The sequence below is a fragment of the Calidris pugnax genome, unplaced genomic scaffold, assembly GCF_001431845.1.
Source record: "Calidris pugnax isolate Ruff unplaced genomic scaffold, ASM143184v1 scaffold244, whole genome shotgun sequence".
NCBI classification, from domain to species: Eukaryota; Metazoa; Chordata; class Aves; order Charadriiformes; family Scolopacidae; genus Calidris; species Calidris pugnax.
The window spans coordinates 650,746-670,598 of record NW_015091141.1 but is presented as its reverse complement, the minus strand read 5'-3'; the positions used below and the strand labels follow the sequence as shown (position 1 = coordinate 670,598).

Below are 19,853 nucleotides of genomic sequence, written 5' to 3'. Positions count from 1 at the left end.
ACCCAGCCCCGGCGCCGTTTGTGTTTACTTCCATGTTTTGGGTGCTGAAGTTCCCGTTTGGGGGGATAGAAACCCAAACAGATTAGTGAAGTGCTGGTTCTGTGGGGCCACTGGGTGCCGTGGGCTCGGAGCCTGCGCTGGGTCAGCAGCCCCCGGGCTCCCAGCCCCCCCCTCAGTGAAGTTTTATTGCTCTGTTTGCACAACCTCCCGCTGCGGGAGGCCAGGGCTTTTGTGGGCTGGTTGTGGTGACTCTTGGCATCTCCCTGGACGGCGAGGGGGGGTACAAGCAGCACGTCTCCAGACACCCCTGCCTGCTCTGGTGGCCACCGGCCCCGGTTGCCTTTTGCAGGGACTTCCCGACCGCGCAGACATCGGAAATCGCTCGCTCTTCCTGAAAACGCTGGCCAAAAAAACAAAAGTCCTTCCCCCCTCCACCCCCGCCACAGCTTCTCGTGCTTTTCCTCCCCAGCACCGGCGCCGCAGGGAGCGGAGAGGTGTTTCCTGCTCCGGCAGCACCGTGCGAAACGGCCGGGCACCCGCAGCCCTCCCCGGGTGTATGATGCCACCAGGTCTGTGATGGGCACGGGGAGGTCCCCGGCACGGCCACGGTGACGGAGGCTCCGGCAGGGTGTGCAGCTCGTTTTCTAAGGATAACACGGGGCCTCTGCAAGTCGGTGGGGAGAAATGAAAAAAAAAAAAAAAAAAAAAAAGAGGCAATGTCTGCCATTTCCAGGCCTCGTTTCTATGGGAACGGGACATCAGAAGAGGAGAAATGCGGCGAGTGCTCTAAAATAACTCCCGGCTCCTGGGAGCACGTGGCCTTTGCTGGCCTCACCCAGCCCCTTCCGCTGGGATGGCTCCTGGGGATGAGGTGGGGTGGAAGCGGGTCAGGAGGTGGGATGCTGTGGCCTTCATCCCTGCCATCCTCAGCCTGTCCTCCTCTAAATCCACTGGCAGGAGAGCTCCGGGCCAGGCTGGCGGCTGGCGTGGCCACCACGTTACCCGGCACGGCTGTGTGCCACACTCAACAGTAGGTTTAGATTGAACATTAGGAAAGAATTTTTCACCGAAAGAGTGGTCGGGCATTGGAACAGGCTGCCCAGGGAGGGGGTGGAGTCCCCATCCCTGGCTGTGTTTAAGGGCCGTTTAGATGCAGTGCTGAGGGACATGGTGTAGGGGAGGACTTTGTAGAGTAGGGGAGATGGTTGGACTCGATGATCCCAAGGGTCTCTTCCAACCTAGATGATTCTATGATTCTATGACAGTGTGGTGGCCAGGTGGCAAGGACCTGTCTGGCTTCCACCCGTCTGGGCTGTGGGTTGTGGACAGGAGGGTCTCCTTCTTCCCTGGGGACAGCCAGAGCAAATCTGTGCTCGTATTTAGGAGACTCTTCCTCCCTCTGTGGTAGGGGTGGAGCACAGGGTATTTCCAGCGAGGGGGAGAGGAACTGGGTTGTTCTCCCAGAAGCTGGTAGTGGTCGTCTCCTCTCGCCCCGCACGTCTTTTTCTGTGCCTCTTGCTGGGAAAGCCAGTCTGTCCTCACGGGGCACAGTGCTGGGGTCGGGCAGGAGAGCATCTCTGGAGGGGACAGTCTGAGCATCACAGGGTGTCCCCCCGCAAGGTATGTGCTGTGTCCCTGAGGTTGGCTTGGTCCAGCTGTGCTCAGCCCTCCTTTCCTGCTAAAGATGGTCCAGAGGAGGACGGGGTCCCTGCCGGAGCCGCCTGTGGTCACAGGCACCACCAGGCTGGGCCAGGCAGCACCTCCCAAAAAAGGTTTTCCTCTTTGGGTTGAAAAAAATCATTTCTGTGGATGCCTTGAGCCTGGAAAAGCGTTTTTGCTCTCAAATCTGGTGAGAGTAGCCCTGTTGTGACTGAGCTTCTTCCTTCTCTCCTCCTCCAGGCAGCAAAAGGTCCAGTACAGGTTTTCTCGGGACGCTTAAAAGCTTGGGAAAAAAAAAAAATTCTATTGGCAATAACGAAGTTTTCCGCCTTGGCGTAGTGTTTGTGTTACCCAAGAGCTGCTTGACATTTTCTGAGGGGTGTACCAGCCCCAATGGCAGCCCCAGGACCCGCCGGGGCGGTCGGGGGGGGCAGCTCGCCTCTGAGGGTGCGGCGGGGGGAGCGGCCGGGAGGTGGGACCCCCGGGAGCTGCAGCCTTCTCCAGCCCGACCCGCAGCGTTTCCCTCCTCTAAAACCACCAGAAAAGTTTGATTCCCTTTGAATTGCTGCGGATTCCCTTTGGGAGAGCGAGGGAGGAAGGTTTCTGCTCTGGGGGGACTCGTTCGGGGGTGTGCTGGGTCCTGCGGTAGGTGAGTGCGTGGGGCTGGGGGCCCAGGGGTTCTGGGGCAGACGGGTGGCATTTCTGCCGGGGCTCACGTGGACTGGACACTGCCTGGAGACAGGGTGCTTTGTGATGAGCTTGAGGTGTTTAAGGTGAATTCTGGCAGCAGCCGCCTTTGCAAAGTCCCCTTTGCTGTTCCTTCCCCGCTTGCTGCCCTGGGGGGGTCTGACGGGCTTTTTGGGACCGCAGGAGTGGGTCTCTCCTGCTATTTTTCTGCCCAGAGAAGGATTCTCAAACACAGATGTGTCTTGCTCTTGCGGGAATCTGACTTCTGTGCACGGAGTGGTGAATAGAAGGGGTTTTTTAGTTTTTTTTTTTTTTTTCTGTGAGGTTGGTGTGGGGAAGGTGCGTGCCAGGCCAGGAGGACGCTGGTGGAGGGCACAGGGAGGTGGTTGCGTTGGGCAGGCTGGGGGGATGGATGCTTGGTGCTTTGTCTGCAGACCCAGGTGGGGGTTTTGATCTTGCTCTCGCCGCAGCTCGGTTGCTCCCAGCTCTTGGTGCGTCCCTCACAATGTGATTTAACCAGTCACTGGTCCGGGTGCGAAGGCACCCTGTGCTCCCTGCTGGGACTGGTGGGTGCTGGGGGGGTCCAAGGAGATGACACTGTCCTACTCGGGGCTGGAGAACACGCTGTTGAGCATCTCCTGGGGCTTCGCTGGTGGGTAACGTGTCCGTCCTTGCCTTGGTTGTTGGTGCTGTCAGGGTCTGGAGCACTGGCTCCAGAAGAACCTGGCTGCTGTGACCCAGGTTGGCCCCGGTGCCGCAGGAAGAGGGGGTTTGTCCTGCCCAGAGCCTGGGGGGCTGCTGGGCTGGGGGCTGTGGGAAGGTGGCTCTGCCTGCACCAGGGCTGCCCCGTCTCAGCGACTCGCTGCGAGCACGTCCCTGGTGGGACAGCAATGCTTCATCAGGAAACGCTGCTGCAAACGGAGACAAAAACAACTCAGAGGGATGGCAGATGCTTCCAAAAAGAGGGGGAGGATGCGGGTGTATCGTCCTCGGGTGTATCGTCCTCGGGCACCGACCTTCCCTTCCGCTTCCCTGCCCTTTTCTCATCCTCCCCTCTCCCAGGAGAGTTTCTGCTGGGAAAGCACCGTTAACGTGGCAAAACCTACCCTTTGTGTTGCAGGAGGTGGAGGCACAGCTTGAAATCTTCACCAGTCCCGAAATAACGGGCTGCCAGGAGTTTGGTGGTCTTCCCCAGGCCGGTGTTTGCAGTCCTGTAACCCAGTGCTCCCACTGCTTAGGGAAAGCTGTTCCCTGCCTCCTGCTGGTGCCAGACCCCCGGAGCTCGCAGGCTGGGTTTCTAAACATCAGCCTGCCTTTGTTCCAGCTCGGGTCATGCTGATGACCATGTCGCTCCAGAAACCACGAGCTCTGGCTCTTACGGGTCAGTGATGACCCTTGGAGAGGGAGCAGGGCGGTTATTTTCCCCTGTCTGGGGCCGAGCCAGCTGCTGTGACATCAGGCTGGAGACAGGGAGCTGCCCATGGGTTGCCGACGGGTGGGATGGGGTTGCCAATGGGTGGGATGAGGTTGCCAACGGGCAGGATGGGGTTGCCACTCTCCTGCCGCCCGGGTCTGCGGGTGCTTGGTGTTCATGGCTCTCTCCTCTCTTCCAGGGTCCCGCGGAGCGGCGGCGACGGTGTTCCCCTGCCGATGGGAGGATGGTTGTTCTCAGGCAGTTTGGGCTGTTGCTCTGGAAGAACTACATCCTGCAGGTAGGCTGGCACCACGCTCCCAGGGGCTGCGAAATGTGGGTACCTCAGGGCTTGGCCGGGGTCTCCATCCTCCAGCAAATCTCCGCAGGCACAGGGTATCTCCTGGAAGAAAACTGATTTGTGGTGTTGTCCTGCTTGTGGGAGACACGGGCCATTGTCCCAGGGCTGTGTGCTCGGCTGTCCCTGTCCCCTGAGTGTGGGCTGTGCTGTTTCCCCCTGCAGCCATCCAGCCATGAGTTGGGCTCCCCCTTCTCCTGGGGCAGGATAAACCCACCCACCCTCCTGCGCCCTGGTGGGTTTCTTGAGCTGTCTTCTTGTGCGAATCCTTTAGAGCCTCCTCTGGAGGTGCCGATGGTGCATAAAGCCTCTGAACCCACCAGGGCCTGGATTTTTTTTCCCTCTGTTACTTTCCGCAGCCTTCAAAAGCAGCTTTTGGGGACCTTAAAAAGAAATTAAAGCACCATCGGCCTTGGCATCCGCTCCCAGCCCAACTCTCAGCCTGGCAGCTGGTTAACGATGAGGGATAACGATGAGCCAGCAGTGTGCCCTTGTGGCCAAGAGGGCCAGTGGGATCCTGGGCTGCGTGGGGCAGAGTGTGGCCAGGAGGTGGAGGGAGGTCATTCTCCCCCTCTGCTCTGCACTGGGGAGGCCACAACTGGAATTCTGCGTCCAGTTCTGGGCTCCCCAGTTCAAGAAGGACAGGGAACTGCTGGAGAGAGTCCAGCGTAGGGCAACAGAGATGATGGAGGGATTGGAGCATCTCCCTGATGAGGAAAGGCTGAGAGAGCTGGGGCTCTTGAGCCTGGAGAAGAGAAGGCCGAGGGGAGACCTTCTTCATGCTTCCAAGTGTCTAAAGGGTGGGTTGAAGGAGGATGGAGCCGGACTCTTTTCAGTGGTTCCCAGTGACAGGACGAGGGGTAACGGGCACAAGCTGGAACATGGGAAGTTCCACTCCAATCTGAGGAAGAACTTGTTTGGGGTGAGGGTGGCAGAGCCCTGGGACAGGCTGCCCAGGGAGGGTGTGGAGTCCCCTTCTCTGGAGATCTTCAAGCCCCACCTGGATGGAGTCCTGAGTGATGTGCTCTGGGCAACCCTGTTTTGGCCGGGGAGTTGGACTGGATGATCTCTAGAAGGTCCCTTCCAACTCTGACAATTCCGTGATTCTGTGATTTTTTCGAGGCCTCCTGGCCCCGCTGACCGGCAGCGTGCGGATGCTGCGGCTCTGCTGGGACCCAGGGCTGGCCCTGGCGGGGGGTGTGGAAGAGGAGGGGACAGAGGTGGCCTCAGCTGGGTTTCACGCTTCCAGTCACCCTGCTGCAGAAGGGCAGGACGTGGCTTTAAAAATAAACAAAAGGAAGAGGGAAGGGCTGGTTGGGCTGCCTGCGCCCGGCTTTCCGGCAGGACAGGGAGCTGGCGGCAGGGCTTGGATGTGACCAAAGGGACCGGATTTGCAGCCAGGAGGGTGCCCCGGGGGTGTGCGTGATGGCCAGCCCTGTGAGTCCCCCCCGTACACCCCACAGCCACCTGCAGGACAGTCCCCCATCCCTTCTGCAGGGGAACAGCATCTTCTTCTGGGTTTGCTCTGGCCAGAGGGGACCTCGTTGTGTTTTTCCAAGGCCAGAAGCTGATTCAGAATACAGCCTGGAGAGTTCCCTCTCCTCCTCTCAATCTCCACCAAAAACCACGCTGCCGCTGAAGCTCCCAAGCCATTGTCACCCCTGTGGAGATGGATGGTGGGACACGTGGCTTGCTCAAAGCTGGGGCAGCCCTGGCCAGGCGGAGGTGGCGATTATGGATGAGCGTCCCCGTCACCTCTGGAAGACGGCAGCTTAAATGACTTCTGCGGCAGCAAAAGCTGGGGCTGGTAAATGTGTATTGGCCTGTGAGTTCAGGGAGGGGGGCGAGTGTTCTGGAGCCTGCCCAGGAGAGCGAGAGGGGGTTAATAGGGCAGTAAATCAGCAGGAGGCAGCTGCTCCGCCAGAGCTGCATTATAAAACCATCAGACATCTGCAGCGCTCGCTTTTATGAGCATGGCCTCTGCAAGGGCTCCCTTTTCTCTGCCGGCTGTGGCTGCGGCTGGTGGTCGGGGGAGCTCCTCCCAGGGGAGGCCCGGCGAGGGGATTTCGGCTCTGGCCGGGGGTGCTGAGAGCTGGGGCGCTGCGGGGAGCGGCTGTGCCCCCCTCTGCTCCCTCCTGACAAACACTCCAAGAGACAGTTCACCCCGGTGCTGCGGGACGGAGCATCCCCTTCCTGGGGATGCTTCCACCCCTTCCACCCCCCCATTTAAGAAATAAACCCTTTTTCCCCTCTGCGGAGGGACAGGAGGTATAATTCCACAGTCATCCCAGCTCAACGCTTGCTGTTTGGGAGTTGAAGGAGCTTTTGGGGCCGCGGGGTGCTGTGAGCAGGCAGGAGAGGAGCCCTGCCGGGGCTGAGCTGTGTCCCTGCCTGCAGCATCCTCACCCCCCACGGGCACCCGGTGTCTGCAAACTTGTTCCTTATGGCATCGTGGTGATGGGGGCTGTCACCCCACCATGGGGCCAGGCAGGGACGGTTTCACATCCCTGAGTATGCAGGGATGTCAGGGAGGGGCTGCGCCGTCGGGTGAAAACCTGAGACAGCGGAGTTGTGAGAATAAACCTCTTGGTGCTCCTCTTGTGCCTTGTGTCATTCTTCCTTCCAGCCCGACAGAGGGAAGGGTGGATGGAAAACCCCTGGTCTTGTAAAGCCCGTCTTAGCCAGAGCCCTCAGAAGAGGTTAATGCTGCTGCTTCTGCTCTGGGCATCTGCTCCCAGCGAGCAGCGGCGCATCCCTGAGCTGTGCCCTGCTGCTGGGGACATCTCATTAGCTGCTGGGGACATCTCATTAGCTGTCCATGCAGTGATGGAGGCTTGGCTTGTGGCTGGGCTAGGGAGAAGATGTTTGGGTTTGCAGGAGGAAATATGGTGCCTGGGTCCAGATTTCACCCCTCCTGCCGCCCAGCGGGGTGGTGCTGCTGCAGCAGGAGCAGCCCGGTGCTCACTGCTCCCCTCCTTGGAAGGAAGCACCACCCTTGCAGTGGTTTTACGGGTGTAAATCCATCGGTCACCAGCGTGTTCTGGCTCCTGCCATAAAACAAATCAGGGGGGTCGCGCTGCAGGGACGTGAGCGTGCGTGGTGCTGGTTAGGACCACCGCTCCCCCAGCCCCTTTGGTCAGAGGTGACCCCTCTGGGACAAGCAGAGTTCTAAATGCTAATTAACCAGGGTTGGATGCTAACTGGCCTGCGTTGGTGGCGGGTGTTAGTAGCTGGTGGGAATTTGGCAGGAGAGGCAGCCCTGGGGGAAGGCGCTGGAGGGTCGTGCTCCAGCTTGGCTGCTCGAGTGCGTTCACCAGCCTCGGTTGCTTGAACCTCAATTAAAAATAACAAATGAGCCACTGTGTTTAGCGCAGGCGGGCCGTGGGGTGATGGCTGAGCTCATGGGTATGTTCTTGGTGCTGTGTGAGGCCACCGATGCCTGTAGCCAGGGACTTGCCCGGTCTCACCCCGGGCTGGGACACAGACCCCATGTCCCACTGCCCACAGACACTGGGCTCCAGCAGGAGAAACTTCCCTGGCTGTAGGAGCTTTGCTCTGCTGTATCTCCCCCTGCTTGCTTGTCCCAGCTTTTCCTTTTGTTATTTCAAGTATTTTTCCCTGTTAACTGTTGGGCAGGGCTCTCCAGTTCATCGTTCGGTTGCTTGAACCTCAATTAAAAATAACAAATGAGCCACTGTGTTTAGCGCAGGCGGGCCGTGGGGTGATGGCTGAGCTCATGGGTATGTTCTTGGTGCTGTGTGAGGCCACCGATGCCTGTAGCCAGGGACTTGCCCGGTCTCACCCCGGGCTGGGACACAGACCCCATGTCCCACTGCCCACAGACACTGGGCTCCAGCAGGAGAAACTTCCCTGGCTGTAGGAGCTTTGCTCTGCTGTATCTCCCCCTGCTTGCTTGTCCCAGCTTTTCCTTTTGTTATTTCAAGTATTTTTCCCTGTTAACTGTTGGGCAGGGCTGCTCTGCTGGGGCAAAAGCTGTTTTCTCTGCTGTCCCAGGAGGTGTGTGGCTGCGGGTGCTGGCAAGCACTGGCCACACATGGGCTCCCTAATGCCCAGGGAAAGGGCAAACGGCCAGCTCAGCTCCTCCAAACCTGGCAGCGTGGAGGTGAGGGCTCCAAAGGAGGGTGGTTTGTGACAGAGTGTTCAGGGAAGGGGACACCTTGTCTGGGAAGCCCTGAAAGATGTGGGAATCAGCACAGAGAAGAGGAGGCTGAGGGGAGACCTCATCACTCTCTACAACTTCGTGAAAGGACACTGTAGAGAGGTTGGGGCTGGTCTCTTCTCACAGGTAATTAGTGACAGAACGAGAGGGAATGGCTTCAAGCTCCAACAGGGGAGGTTTAGATTGAACATTAGGAAAGAATTTTTCACCGAAAGAGTGGTCGGGCATTGGAACAGGCTGCCCAGGGAGGGGGTGGAGTCCCCATCCCTGGCTGTGTTTAAGGGCCGTTTAGATGCAGTGCTGAGGGACATGGTGTAGGGGAGGACTTTGTAGAGTAGGGGAGATGGTTGGACTCGATGATCCCAAGGGTCTCTTCCAACCTAGACCATTCTATGATTCTATGATTTCCAGGCTCCGGAAAAACCCGGGTTGTGCCTTTGGGAAATGCAAGAACGTTTCTGCTGTGTGACATTTGCATGCTCTGAACCCCGTTACTGTGTTTGATCTACCTTCCCTGTTTACATCGTATTTTTTTATACCTTTTAATTTTCCTGCAGAAACGGCAGATCCTGGTGACAGTCATCGAAATCTGCCTGCCGCTGCTCTTCGCCGCCATCCTCATCGCCCTGCGGCACCGGGTGCACTCCATCAGCCACCCCAACGCCACCCTCTACCCCCCCGAGTCCGTGGATGACCTGCCAGGCTTCTTCTACCGCCGGCACCCCGGCAACCCCTGGGAGCTGGCCTATGTCCCCTCCAACAGCAGCGCCGTCCGCAGCATCGCCGAGGCGGTGGAGAGAGCTTTACACATCAACATCAGAGGTGAGCAGGGGCCGGGGGGCCATGGCTTCCACCCCAGAAACTGCTATGAATTTTTACTCATTAATCATAGAATGGTTTGGGTGGGAAGGGACCTTAAAGCCCATCCGGTGCCACCCCCTGCCCTGGGCAGGGACACCTCCCACCACTGCCAGGCTTCTTCTACCGCCGGCACCCCGGCAACCCCTGGGAGCTGGCCTATGTCCCCTCCAACAGCAGCGCCGTCCGCAGCATCGCCGAGGCGGTGGAGAGAGCTTTACACATCAACATCAGAGGTGAGCAGGGGCCGGGGGGCCATGGCTTCCACCCCAGAAACTGCTATGAATTTTCACTCATTAATCATAGAATGGTTTGGGTGGGAAGGGACCTTAAAGCCCATCCGGTGCCACCCCCTGCCCTGGGCAGGGACACCTCCCACCAGATAAGGTTGCTCCAAGACCCTTACAACTTGGCCTTGAACCCCTCCGGGGATGGGGCTTCTCTGGGCAACCTGGGCCAGGGTCTCACCACCTTCACAGCAAAGAATTCCTTCTCCACATCTCATCTCAATCTCCTATTTTTTGGTTTAAAACCCTTCCCCCTCATGCTATGGCTCCTGTACCCAAATACCATCCCTGGAGGGATCTAAAAGCTGAGGGACATGGGTCAGTGGTGGGTTGGTCAGTGTTGGGTTGATGGTTGGACTCGATGATCTTTGAGGTCTCTTCCAACCCAGGGAAGTGGTGGAATCGCCATAGAACCACAGAACGTTTTGGGTTGGAAAGGACCTTAAAGCTCATCCAGTCCCATCCCTTCTAGTGGCTGGGACACCTCCCACCACACCAGGTTGCTCCAAGCCCCCTCCAACCTGCCCTTGAACCCCTCCAGGGATGGGGCAGCCACAGCTTCTCAGGGCAACCTGGGCCAGGCTCTCACCACCCTCACACCAAACAAGTTCTTCCCCACATCTCAGCTCCATCTCCCCTCTTTCAGGGTCAAACATGATGCTTTTCCTGGGATGCATCCTTTTTTTTCAGAACTTCAAGGCAACAGTTTTATTTTTGTTTCATTAAATGACAGGATTTTGTTTTGATTTTTTGGTTGCATTTTGATGCAGTTTCCATCTAGACAAATATTGCCCAAAAATAGTTAAAGAAAGTGGCTCGCACTTCCCAGAGAAAAAGTATTTTTGGAGATTGTGTTGCCCAGAAAAATGTAGTGCTTCATGTTCCAAACTGAAGATAGTGTTAGGATTTTCTCTGGAAGGAGAGCTGGCTCTGGCTCTCGAGGAGGAAGAGGAGGAGGAGGAACTGTCTGCGTGCCCTGGGATGGGTGCAGCAGCATTCCATATAAATCCCCGCGGTGTTTCCCAGCGCTGGCTGGAGCCCGTCCCCCGTGTCCTGGCCCGAGGTGATGTTTTGGGTGGTGGTGGCCGAGCACTGCGGGGTTGCCATGCCCTGTGCCTTCATCCCCCTCTTTCTCCCTCTCCGCAGCCCAGGGCTTTGCCTCGGAGCGGGACTTCGAGGAGTACGTCAAGTCGGACAACCGCTCGGGCAGCGTGCTGGCCGCCCTCGTCTTCAAGCACCGCTTCCCGCACAGCTCGGCCCCGCTGCCCCTCCAGGTGAGTGGGGACAGAGTCCAGATGGAAACCAGTCACAAGTGGTGTTCCTCAAGGGTCCATGCTGGGGCCGGTGCTGTTTAACATTTTTATCAATGATATAGACAGGGAGATTAAAGGCACCATCAGCAAGTTTGTGGACGACACCAAGCTGTGTGGTGTTGTCAATACACCAGAGGGATGGGATGTCATCCAAAAGGACCTGGACAGGCTGGAGAGGTGGGCCCAGGTGAACCTCATGAGGTTCAACAAGAGCAAATGCAAGGTTCTGCACCTGGGCAGGAACAATCCTCACCATCAGTACAGACTGGGGGGTGAGGTATTAGAAAGCAGCCCTGAGGAAAGGGACTTGGGGGTGCTGGTGGAGGAGAAGCTGGACATGAGCAGGCAGTGGGCACTTGCAGCCCAGAAGGCCAATCCCATCCTGGGCTGCATCAAAAGATGCGTTGCCAGCAGGTCCAGAGAGGGGATTCTGCCACTTTACTCTGCTCTGGTGAGACCTCACCTGGAGTATTGTGTGCAGGTCTGGAGCCCTCAATATAAGAAGGACATGGACCTGATGGAGAGGGTCCAGAGGAGGGCCACAAGGATGATCAGGGGGATGGAGCACCTCTGCTACGAGGACAGGCTGAGGGAGCTGGGGTTGTTCAGCCTGGAGAAGAGGAGGCTCTGGGGAGACCTAATAGCAGCCTTCCAGTACCTGAAGGGAGCCTACAGGAAGGCTGGGGAGAGCCTGTTTAGAAAGGGCTGCAGTGACAGGACGAGGGGCAATGGCTTCAAGCTGGAGGGGAACAGATTTAGACTGGAGATGAGGAGAGGGTTCTTCACTGTGAGGGTGGTGGAGCACTGGAACAGGTTGCCCAGGGAGGTGGTTGAGGCCCCTTCCCTGGAGATATTCAAGGGGAGGCTCAACGAGGCCCTGGGCAACCTGGTCTAGTTGGGGGTGTCCCTGCTGAGTGTGGGGGGGTCGGACTAGATGGCCTTTGGAGGTCCCTTCCGGCCTGGGCAACTCTATGATCCTGTGATTCTATGACACTCAGCCCCGGGGGGGACGGGATCCCCTTCCCCACTGCCCCCCGCCGTCGCCTCACCTCGGTGTGCTCCTTCCAGGTGGACTATGAGCTGCGCTTCAAGTACAGCCCCCGGAACGCGCCGCGGAGCGAGCAGACGGGGCTGAACCCCAACCTGGACCGGGACTGGCACACCAGCTACCTCTTCCCCCTCTTCCAGCTGCCCGGGCCCCGCGAGGCCAAGTTTGCCGATGGGGGGACGCCGGGTGAGGGCCACCTCTCCTCTTCTGTGGGCTACGGCACGGCCAGAGAGATGGCTGTGATTTCCCATACAGCAGCTCGGCTCCTCACAGAGATCCACCGAGGCTCTGAGCTTTTAAATAAATAGTTCAATTTAAAAAAAGAAAAAAATTAAATTAATTTTAGAAATGGATTAATTTTATTCGAATATTTTAAATATTTATTATATTTTTCATTTGTAATATTCAAATTTTATCTTGTGACTCCTTGGGCACTGCCAATGGCTCTGAGATTCGGCACGGAGGCTCTGAGCTTTTAAATAAATAGTTTAATTTTTAAAAAGGATTAATTTTATTTAAATATTTTAAATATTTATTATATTTATCATTTGTAATATTTATTCAAATTTTATCTCGTGACTCCTTGGGCGCTGCTGGCCTTGGGTACCTTTGCCCAGCAGGGTTGGATAAGAATAAATTTTGCTTATGTGAATTATTTTTAAAATTTAAATTAATTTTTATTTCTTTTCATATTTGTAGTGGCAAATTTATTTCAGGGTCCAAACTGCTCGGTGTTTATCGTGCTGCTTAAATGCTTTAAACAGAGCAATTCTGTGGTTTGAGCGTAGGTTTTTCAAGGAAGCCAAACCACTGACCAAGCAGGAGGCAGCTCCTGGGGCTGGCGCTGCCTTGGGACTTGGTGTTTTGGGAGCTTCCCTGGGCTGGGTTTCTCCTTCCATCCCTCCGTAGCCATGCCAAGGAAAAGATTGAGGCTGAGAAAGTGGACAAACAGGTTTTGCTCGGGCAGCGTAAATAAACCCGAGCACGATATCTCCTGGTTCAAATGTCCCGCAGGACGGGGTGACCAGGGCCCCGCGTCGGTTCCCTGCCTGCGGTGTTTGCTCAGCAAAGTCGTTGCTGTAAAACATCGTTGGATGATCTCATATTCTTACTTTTTTCCTTGTCTGTCTAGGTCATTTTTTTAAAAAAAAACAACTGTCCAAATGCTCGTTTGGGGCTTTGTGAACAGAATTCGAGTTTCTGTTTCAGGAACACGTGGCAGAAATCCCACCTAAAAATAAACTAGTTGAAAATTAAAAATCTTTCAGTGTTTTCTAAGGCACAAAAATTTAAGCTAAATAGTGAATAGCAGGATATATTCTTCTGCACCAAAAGCTGTGTAGTAGCCCCTATTCTCTTCGTTCACAAAAAAAAAAAAGGGATGAAATAGAAGCTCAGCGAGGCCGGTGGTGGTTGGTGATGGTGGAGAATCTCCCCTGCAGGTGACCCCAGTTTACATTGAGTTTTCCTGCCGGCTGCTTTTGAACGATGATTATGAGAGATTGAAATTGCTGTGATACAGGTCCTTCCCGAGCCCCTCTGTGTCTGCAGGAGGGTGGTTGTTCAGTGGTTTACTTTGCTTTTCCTACAAGGTCTGTTTTCCCCCCTCCCTGGTTCTTCCCAAGCCGTCCCTCCCTCCAAGGCTGTTTCCCTCCCTCTGCCATCACCTCCCTCCACAACCCAGACCCGTCTCTATTCCCTGGTGTCCTTCTTGCCCTGCAGGCTACATCCGAGAAGGTTTCCTGGGGGTGCAGCACGCGGTGGACAGGGCCATCATGCAGTACCACGCCAACGCCAGCTCCGCCAGCCTGCTGGAGAACATCTCGGTGGTGGTGCAGCGTTTCCCCTACCCGGCCTACGTCAACGACCTCTTCCTCCTCGCCATCCAGAACCAGCTGCCCCTGCTGCTCATGCTCAGCTTCACCTACACCTCGCTCAACATCGTCCGCGCCGTCGTCCACGAGAAGGAGAAGAAGCTGAAGGTAACGTGAACGGTGGGACCTCTGGGTGCTCCCTTTGCGGCATTTCCCAGCGGGCACTGCCTTTAAATTGGGAACAAAATCCCGGTTGGGTTTGGAGCCAGCGAGCAGGAGGTGGGGATGGCAGTGGATTAGCAAGCCCCAGGGAGGAATGTTGCTAATCCAGCCGCCGGGATGCGGCTGGGCTCTCCTTGCCGTGTGGCCAGGGCTGCTGGACCGAGGGGCTGGTGTTTCCCTTGGGCTGGAAGGTGGCTTGGAGAGAAGAGGGCAACACTTGGTGGATTCCAGAGCTTTGTAGATTCAGGAGCTCGGTGTGCAGGAAGCAAGGTCTTTGTGTTTGAAATGTAGAACCCCATGTGTCTGAGTTGTGTTGTGGGGGCGGATGGAGCTCAGCTGATGTGGTGGTTACGACAGTGGGGCTGAGTGTGCAGGGCTTGGCTTCCCCTGGGCCTTGGGTTGTCCTGCCCTCTGCCAGGTGACTATGGTGGCCCTGCTGGCCTCAGCTGCTGTGGTTTTGGATTCAGCTCAGGTGTTTGGGGAGATGTTCTCCTGCAGCAGTGGCAGCTCCTGTCCAGGGTGGTGGTGGACACCATGCAATGCTGAAAGTTGCACAGAACCACTTGGGTGGCACCTGGGGCTGCCACCTCCCTCGCTAGTGCTGCAGGGCAAAGCCACCACCACTGCCACCCCCCTGACCTCGCCCTGGGAGGTGTGGGTGCAGCCCTGGGTGACGGGGTGACCTCCCTGCAGGAGTACATGCACATGATGGGCCTCAGCAACTGGTTGCACTGGAGCGCCTGGTTCCTCATGTTCTTCCTCTTCCTCCTGGTGTCCGTGTTTTTCGTCACTGTGCTCTTCTGCGTCCAGGTGAGTGTCTTCCCCCAGGCCATCCTTCTGCAGGCCAGAAGCTCTGGCAGGGCACGGGGATGACAAGGCTCCTCTGCCACGGGCTGGACTGTCCTGGTGTCTTGGGACTCCTGCACGTGTGTAACGGAGGCTGGAGTTAAGCTCTTCTAGAGCTGGGTGGGCAGCACTGCCCCTGCAACATGGCAGGGGTGACCTCCCCAGGAGGGTGCTGGGGAGTGGGAGCCCTACGGGCACCGGGGGGTCCCGTGCAGAGTGGGACCACCCTGCTCCCACAGCCCTGCCTGCCCTTGAGGGCACTCAAGCTCTCCTCTCTGCTTGTACCCACACCATGAGAATCAGGAGGTGGCTGCTGAGTAAGGTGTCCCCTGCCTCTTAGACCCCACGTCACACAAGGGCAAACCTCTCTTTGCTCCATCTGGAGTGGTCTAGGAGGGTCTGGGCATTCTCACCCATCTCTCAGTTTGTCTTTAACCCCTGGAGAACATCAGGTCTTGGCTGCCCACACGTGCCCACAGCCCTGGGCATAACCAGATTTTCTCGGTAGGTGAGTGAGCAGGGAGCAGTGCTCACCAACAGCGACCCCACGCTGGTGTTCACCTTCCTCGCCATCTTCTCCATCTCCTCTATTTCCTTCAACTTCATGGTGAGCACCTTCTTCTCCAGAGGTGAGTCTGTCTCCGGTTGCTTCCTTGCATTTCTGACCTGCTGGGGCTGGTGGGGGCGGGTGGAAATCTGTAAAATCTTTGGTTAATTTTGGCTGGGAGGCAGCTCTGGAGGTCATGGGTCCATCCTGCTCAAAGTAGGGCCAGCTCCAGAGTTACGTGGGGTTGCACAGGACTCTGTGTTGGATAAATTGCTTTGACGTGCGGAGAGGGGAGGTCTTTCTTCCCTTTTTTTGGCTGGATTTTCCCTACGCTGTGTGGGAAGGGACATGTGTACTGACATTTGCCAAACCAGACAAGCTCATGTGCTGGGACGTCATCTGGACGTCTTGGCCCCAGGGTGCCCTGGTCTGGGATGGGCACACTGTAGAATCAGGGTGCTTCTGCAGTTGCCCACGGCTGGGTCAGGGTCTGGCGCTGCTCCTGCCTTGCACGTCCTCATCCTGCCTCACTTGGTACAAAAGGCTTGGATCTGCCTAGGTGGAAAGCTGGTGAGACACATTTGGTGGCATCAACATCTTATTAACATTTTCCCTCCCTCTTTTCTCTGTGCTGGCAGCAAACGTGGCGGCTGCCGCTGGCGGCTTCCTCTACTTTTTCTCCTACATTCCATATTTCTTCATCTCACCCCGCTACGACCTGATGTCCCACAGCCAGAAGCTGGCCTCCTGCCTCATCTCCAACGTGGCCATGGCCATGGGGGCACAGTTGATAGGCATGTTTGAAGGAAAAGGTGAGCAAGTGTCTCCTTTCTTTGCGGTGGGTTGGGACGGGCTTGTGTGCGGGGTGAAGGATGGAAAGAAGTCAGGGAGAAAATCCTGCTACTTTCGAGAGGTCCTTTCCTGCTCCTAACGAGAGCAGGAGGGCTAATTGCTGATTGCTCCCTCAGGTCTTATCAGCACCAGGACTCTGCCCCTCCAAAACCATGCCCCTGGCAGTCTGGGCTGTGCAAAGTGCCATCATGGCTTTAATTACAAAGCAAATTCTGTTCTAAGGGACAAGAATCCATTACATTTACTCCTTCCCATTATATATCTTTAATTTCTATGTTAATAAGAATTTGCTGCTGGTTCCAGCAGAGGCCGTACTTTTGTAAAGTGATGGCACTAGAAAGGTGGCTGCGGTGACACAGGGGCAATGGCTGGAGGAGAGATTGCTTCTTCCCTGGGTAGCTGCAGGGAACATGATGGAAGAAGCATGATGGGGTGGGGAGCCTCCAGATGTCAGTGTGTCTTTTCCCTCCATCTCTAGAGTCACAGAATGACATGGGGTTGGAAGGGACCTCTGGAGATCATCCAGTCCAACCCCCTGCCAAAGCAGGGTCACCCAGAGCAGGTCCCACAGGAACGTGTCCAGGTGGGGTTTGAATGTCTCCAGAGAAGGAGACTCCACCACCTCCCTGGGCAGCCTCTTCCAGGGCTCTGCCACTCTCACAGGGAAGAAGTTCCTCCTCATGTTTAGATGGAACTTCCCATGTTCAAGTTTGTGCCCGTTCCCTCTTGTCCTGTCCCTGGGCACCACTGAAATAAGACTGGCCCCATCCTCCTGACACCCACCCTTTAAGTATTTATAGGTGTTGATCAGATCCCCCCTCAGCCTTCTCTTCTCCTGACTAAACAGACTCAAGTCCCTCAGCCTTTCCTCATCAGAGAGATGCTCCAGTCCCTCATCATCTCTGTAGCCCTCTGCTGTCCCCTCTCCAGCAGTTCCCTGTCCTTCTTGAACTGGGGAAAGGGCTAGAAGGGACTGTAGAGCACGTGCTCCTCATTACCGAGCAGTCAATTAGGGCAAGGGATGCTTTCCGATAGTCGTGGGGAGCACTTTGTCCTTCTGGGGATGCAGAGGCAGGCACTGTGTGTTGCAGGGACCGGCATTCAGTGGAGGGACCTCATGAAGCCCGTCAGCGTGGACGACAACTTCACCTTAGCTCAGGTGCTGGGGATGCTGCTGCTGGACTCGGCGCTCTACGGCATGGTGGCCTGGTACGTGGAGGCCGTCTTTCCAGGGGAGTACGGCGTCCCGCAGCCGTGGTACTTCTTCTTGACGGTGAGCACTGCTTAGGAACCCCCTCCTGGGGGTTTGGTGGGCATCACTCGGGGATGGTTCCCACAGAGTGGGCCAGACTAATGGTGGGGTGGCACCATCTGGCCTCCAAAATGAAGTGGTCCTCGGGGATGGTTCCCACAGAGTGGGCCAGACTAATGGTGGGGTGGCACCATCTGGCCTCTAAAATGAAGTGGTCTGCAGGATGTCCTCAGTAAAAGCTGATGCAGCCATATTTTTTACTGAATATCAAGGTCTTCTTGGCTTTAAATCGTTGTCCCAACACTTGCTGGCGTGCAGGGTGTTAAGTGTCTCCGTGCCCACTCGAAGGCATTGGAGAGAAGCCCTGGGTGAGAGCAACCAGATCTGGTCATTCGAAACTCCCTGAGTGCCGTCATCCGGGGCGGTCTGTGTCCCGCTGCCAGCCCCCACGTGCTGGGGACAGGGGACGGGTGACGACTGTCACCCCGTCAGCTGAGCTGCCCTCCCTCTGCCAAGTCAAACGCTTGGCATGGCCCTGCGGCCGTGGCTGCTCTGCTGCCGGCTGGGGATTCTTCAGGCCACAGCAACACAGTCAGTTTGGACCCTGCGGCCGTGTCCCTTGCTGTTTGATCAGGAGGTTTTTCCTCCTCCCCGTTAAATTCCCGATCCCAGCAAGGTTTCACCCCAACATCCCACTCCCTCTTGGAGCCAGACCCAGGTAGCGGAGAGCCAGATGTCTGCCAAAAGCAGTGCTGGTTTTGGGTGCAGGAGTTGTTCAATTGCTGTTTCCACGGGGGTTTTAAGGTCCCAAACACTTATTTTCATTCCTAGAGAGCTAGGCCAAAAAAAAAGGCTGTAACTGCAGCAGCTGGGCCCCAGGCTTTTTGTATTTAGTGTGTGTCAGGGTTTTTAGAGGGGATGGTCATCCGTGGTGTGAGCTCTTCTGGGCAGGGTGCTTTGGCCTGAGCAGTTTTGTTTCTCGGACCCAGGTAGCGGAGAGCCAGATGTCTGCCAAAAGCAGTGCTGGTTTTGGGTGCAGGAGTTGTTCAATTGCTGTTTCCACGGGGGTTTTAAGGTCCCAAACACTTATTTTCATTCCTAGAGAGCTAGGCCAAAAAAAAAAGAAGAAAAGGCTGTAACTGCAGCAGCTGGGCCCCAGGCTTTTTGTATTTAGTGTGTGTCAGGGTTTTTAGAGGGGATGGTCATCCGTGGCGTGAGCTCTTCTGAGCAGGGTGCTTTGACCTGAGCAGTTTTGCTTCTCATCAAAGTTCTGACCTTTTTCATGGGATTGAAGGCAGGGAAAAGCTGCTGGTGTAATCACGGGCAGCCCTGCTGTCAGGGAGAAGCGGGGGAAGGCGACAGGGCAGGAGGAGCGGTTTCATCCTCTGACCTCCCTGCTGAAGATGTGCTGGTTGGTAATTCCCAGGCCAAGGAGGGCAGACATGGAGATCCCTGGGAGGCATCTGTGTGGGAGGAGGGGGGTGGACAAGGCTCAGGAGAAGGGCTGGTCTCTGTCATGCCTGAGTTTCTCTCTCTCTGCCTTCCTCCATCAGCCCTCGTACTGGTGCGGGCGCCCCAGGACTGTCGTGGGAAAAGAGAAGGAGGAGGAGGAGGACCCCGAGAAAGCCCTGAAGAGCCAGTACATTGAGGAGGAACCTGCCGACCTTGTGTCGGGAATCAAAATAAAGCACCTTTCCAAGGTACCGACTGCCCAGCACAGCACAAACACATCATAATGTTGTTTTTGAAAAAAACTGCTGCCTGGAGGCACCTTCCTTATCGTTTTGCTGCCCTCCCTGCCCAGGGCTGTGGTGCTTGCCTGCTCTAAGGCAGGTTAAGCTCCTCCCCAGCGGTGGCTGCATTTTGTGGGGGGTTGAAGTGTTGGTACTTACAGGTGCAGTGATTTAAGATGAATTAGACCTGGTGTCTAACACCAACACCACGTGGGCATCATGGGCTTTGAGCAGAGAGGACAGATGTGAGAGCACTTGCCTCGAGCACAGCATCACCTCGTTAATGTGATCTCTCCGTGGGCATCATGGGCTTTGAGCAGAGAGGGCAGATCTGAGAGCACTTGCCTCGAGCGCAGCATCACCTCGTTAATGTGATCTCCCCAGGTCTTCAAAGTGGGAAACAAGATGAAAGAGGCAGTCAAGGACCTAACAGTCAACATGTACGAAGGGCAGATCACCGTCCTGTTGGGACACAATGGTGCTGGGAAGACCACCACTCTGTCCATGCTCACGGGTAGGAGCCGCGTCCTGCTGTGGGGCTCACATGTGGGGCAGGGCTGATGGCTTGACTTGCAAAGGGGAACTGAAACCCAACTCTGAGGTTGGGGAGAGGTTTTTGCTCTTTCCTGGGGCACCTTCAGTTCCCTGAGCTGTTGGCCAGGGGTGCTGGGGTATCGAGAGGCACGTTGCTGCCTGGGGAGGTGGAGGGAGAGTGGGGATTCCTGCTCAGCCCTCTATAGAGTGGGATCAGCTGGAGGGGAAAATGACAACCAGTCTTTGTGTTGG

At 56.3% G+C, this 19,853-nt stretch overlaps 1 protein-coding gene across 1 annotated transcript in view; it reads left to right on the top strand.

Moving 5' to 3' along the window:
* Positions 1-3,961: 3,961 nt before the first annotated feature.
* ABCA3 (ATP binding cassette subfamily A member 3) overlaps positions 3,962-19,853 on the top strand; it is a 39,393-nt gene continuing 23,501 nt past the window's right edge. Inside the window, exons 1-11 of the mRNA XM_014958818.1 lie at positions 3,962-4,058; positions 8,853-9,117; positions 10,587-10,714; positions 11,822-11,987; positions 13,524-13,783; positions 14,531-14,647; positions 15,192-15,312; positions 15,869-16,042; positions 17,174-17,355; positions 18,888-19,034; positions 19,452-19,581. Coding sequence (XP_014814304.1) covers positions 4,005-4,058; positions 8,853-9,117; positions 10,587-10,714; positions 11,822-11,987; positions 13,524-13,783; positions 14,531-14,647; positions 15,192-15,312; positions 15,869-16,042; positions 17,174-17,355; positions 18,888-19,034; positions 19,452-19,581 — 1,744 coding nt within the window. The 5' untranslated portion in view covers positions 3,962-4,004. The remainder of the gene's footprint in view (positions 4,059-8,852; positions 9,118-10,586; positions 10,715-11,821; positions 11,988-13,523; positions 13,784-14,530; positions 14,648-15,191; positions 15,313-15,868; positions 16,043-17,173; positions 17,356-18,887; positions 19,035-19,451; positions 19,582-19,853) is intronic.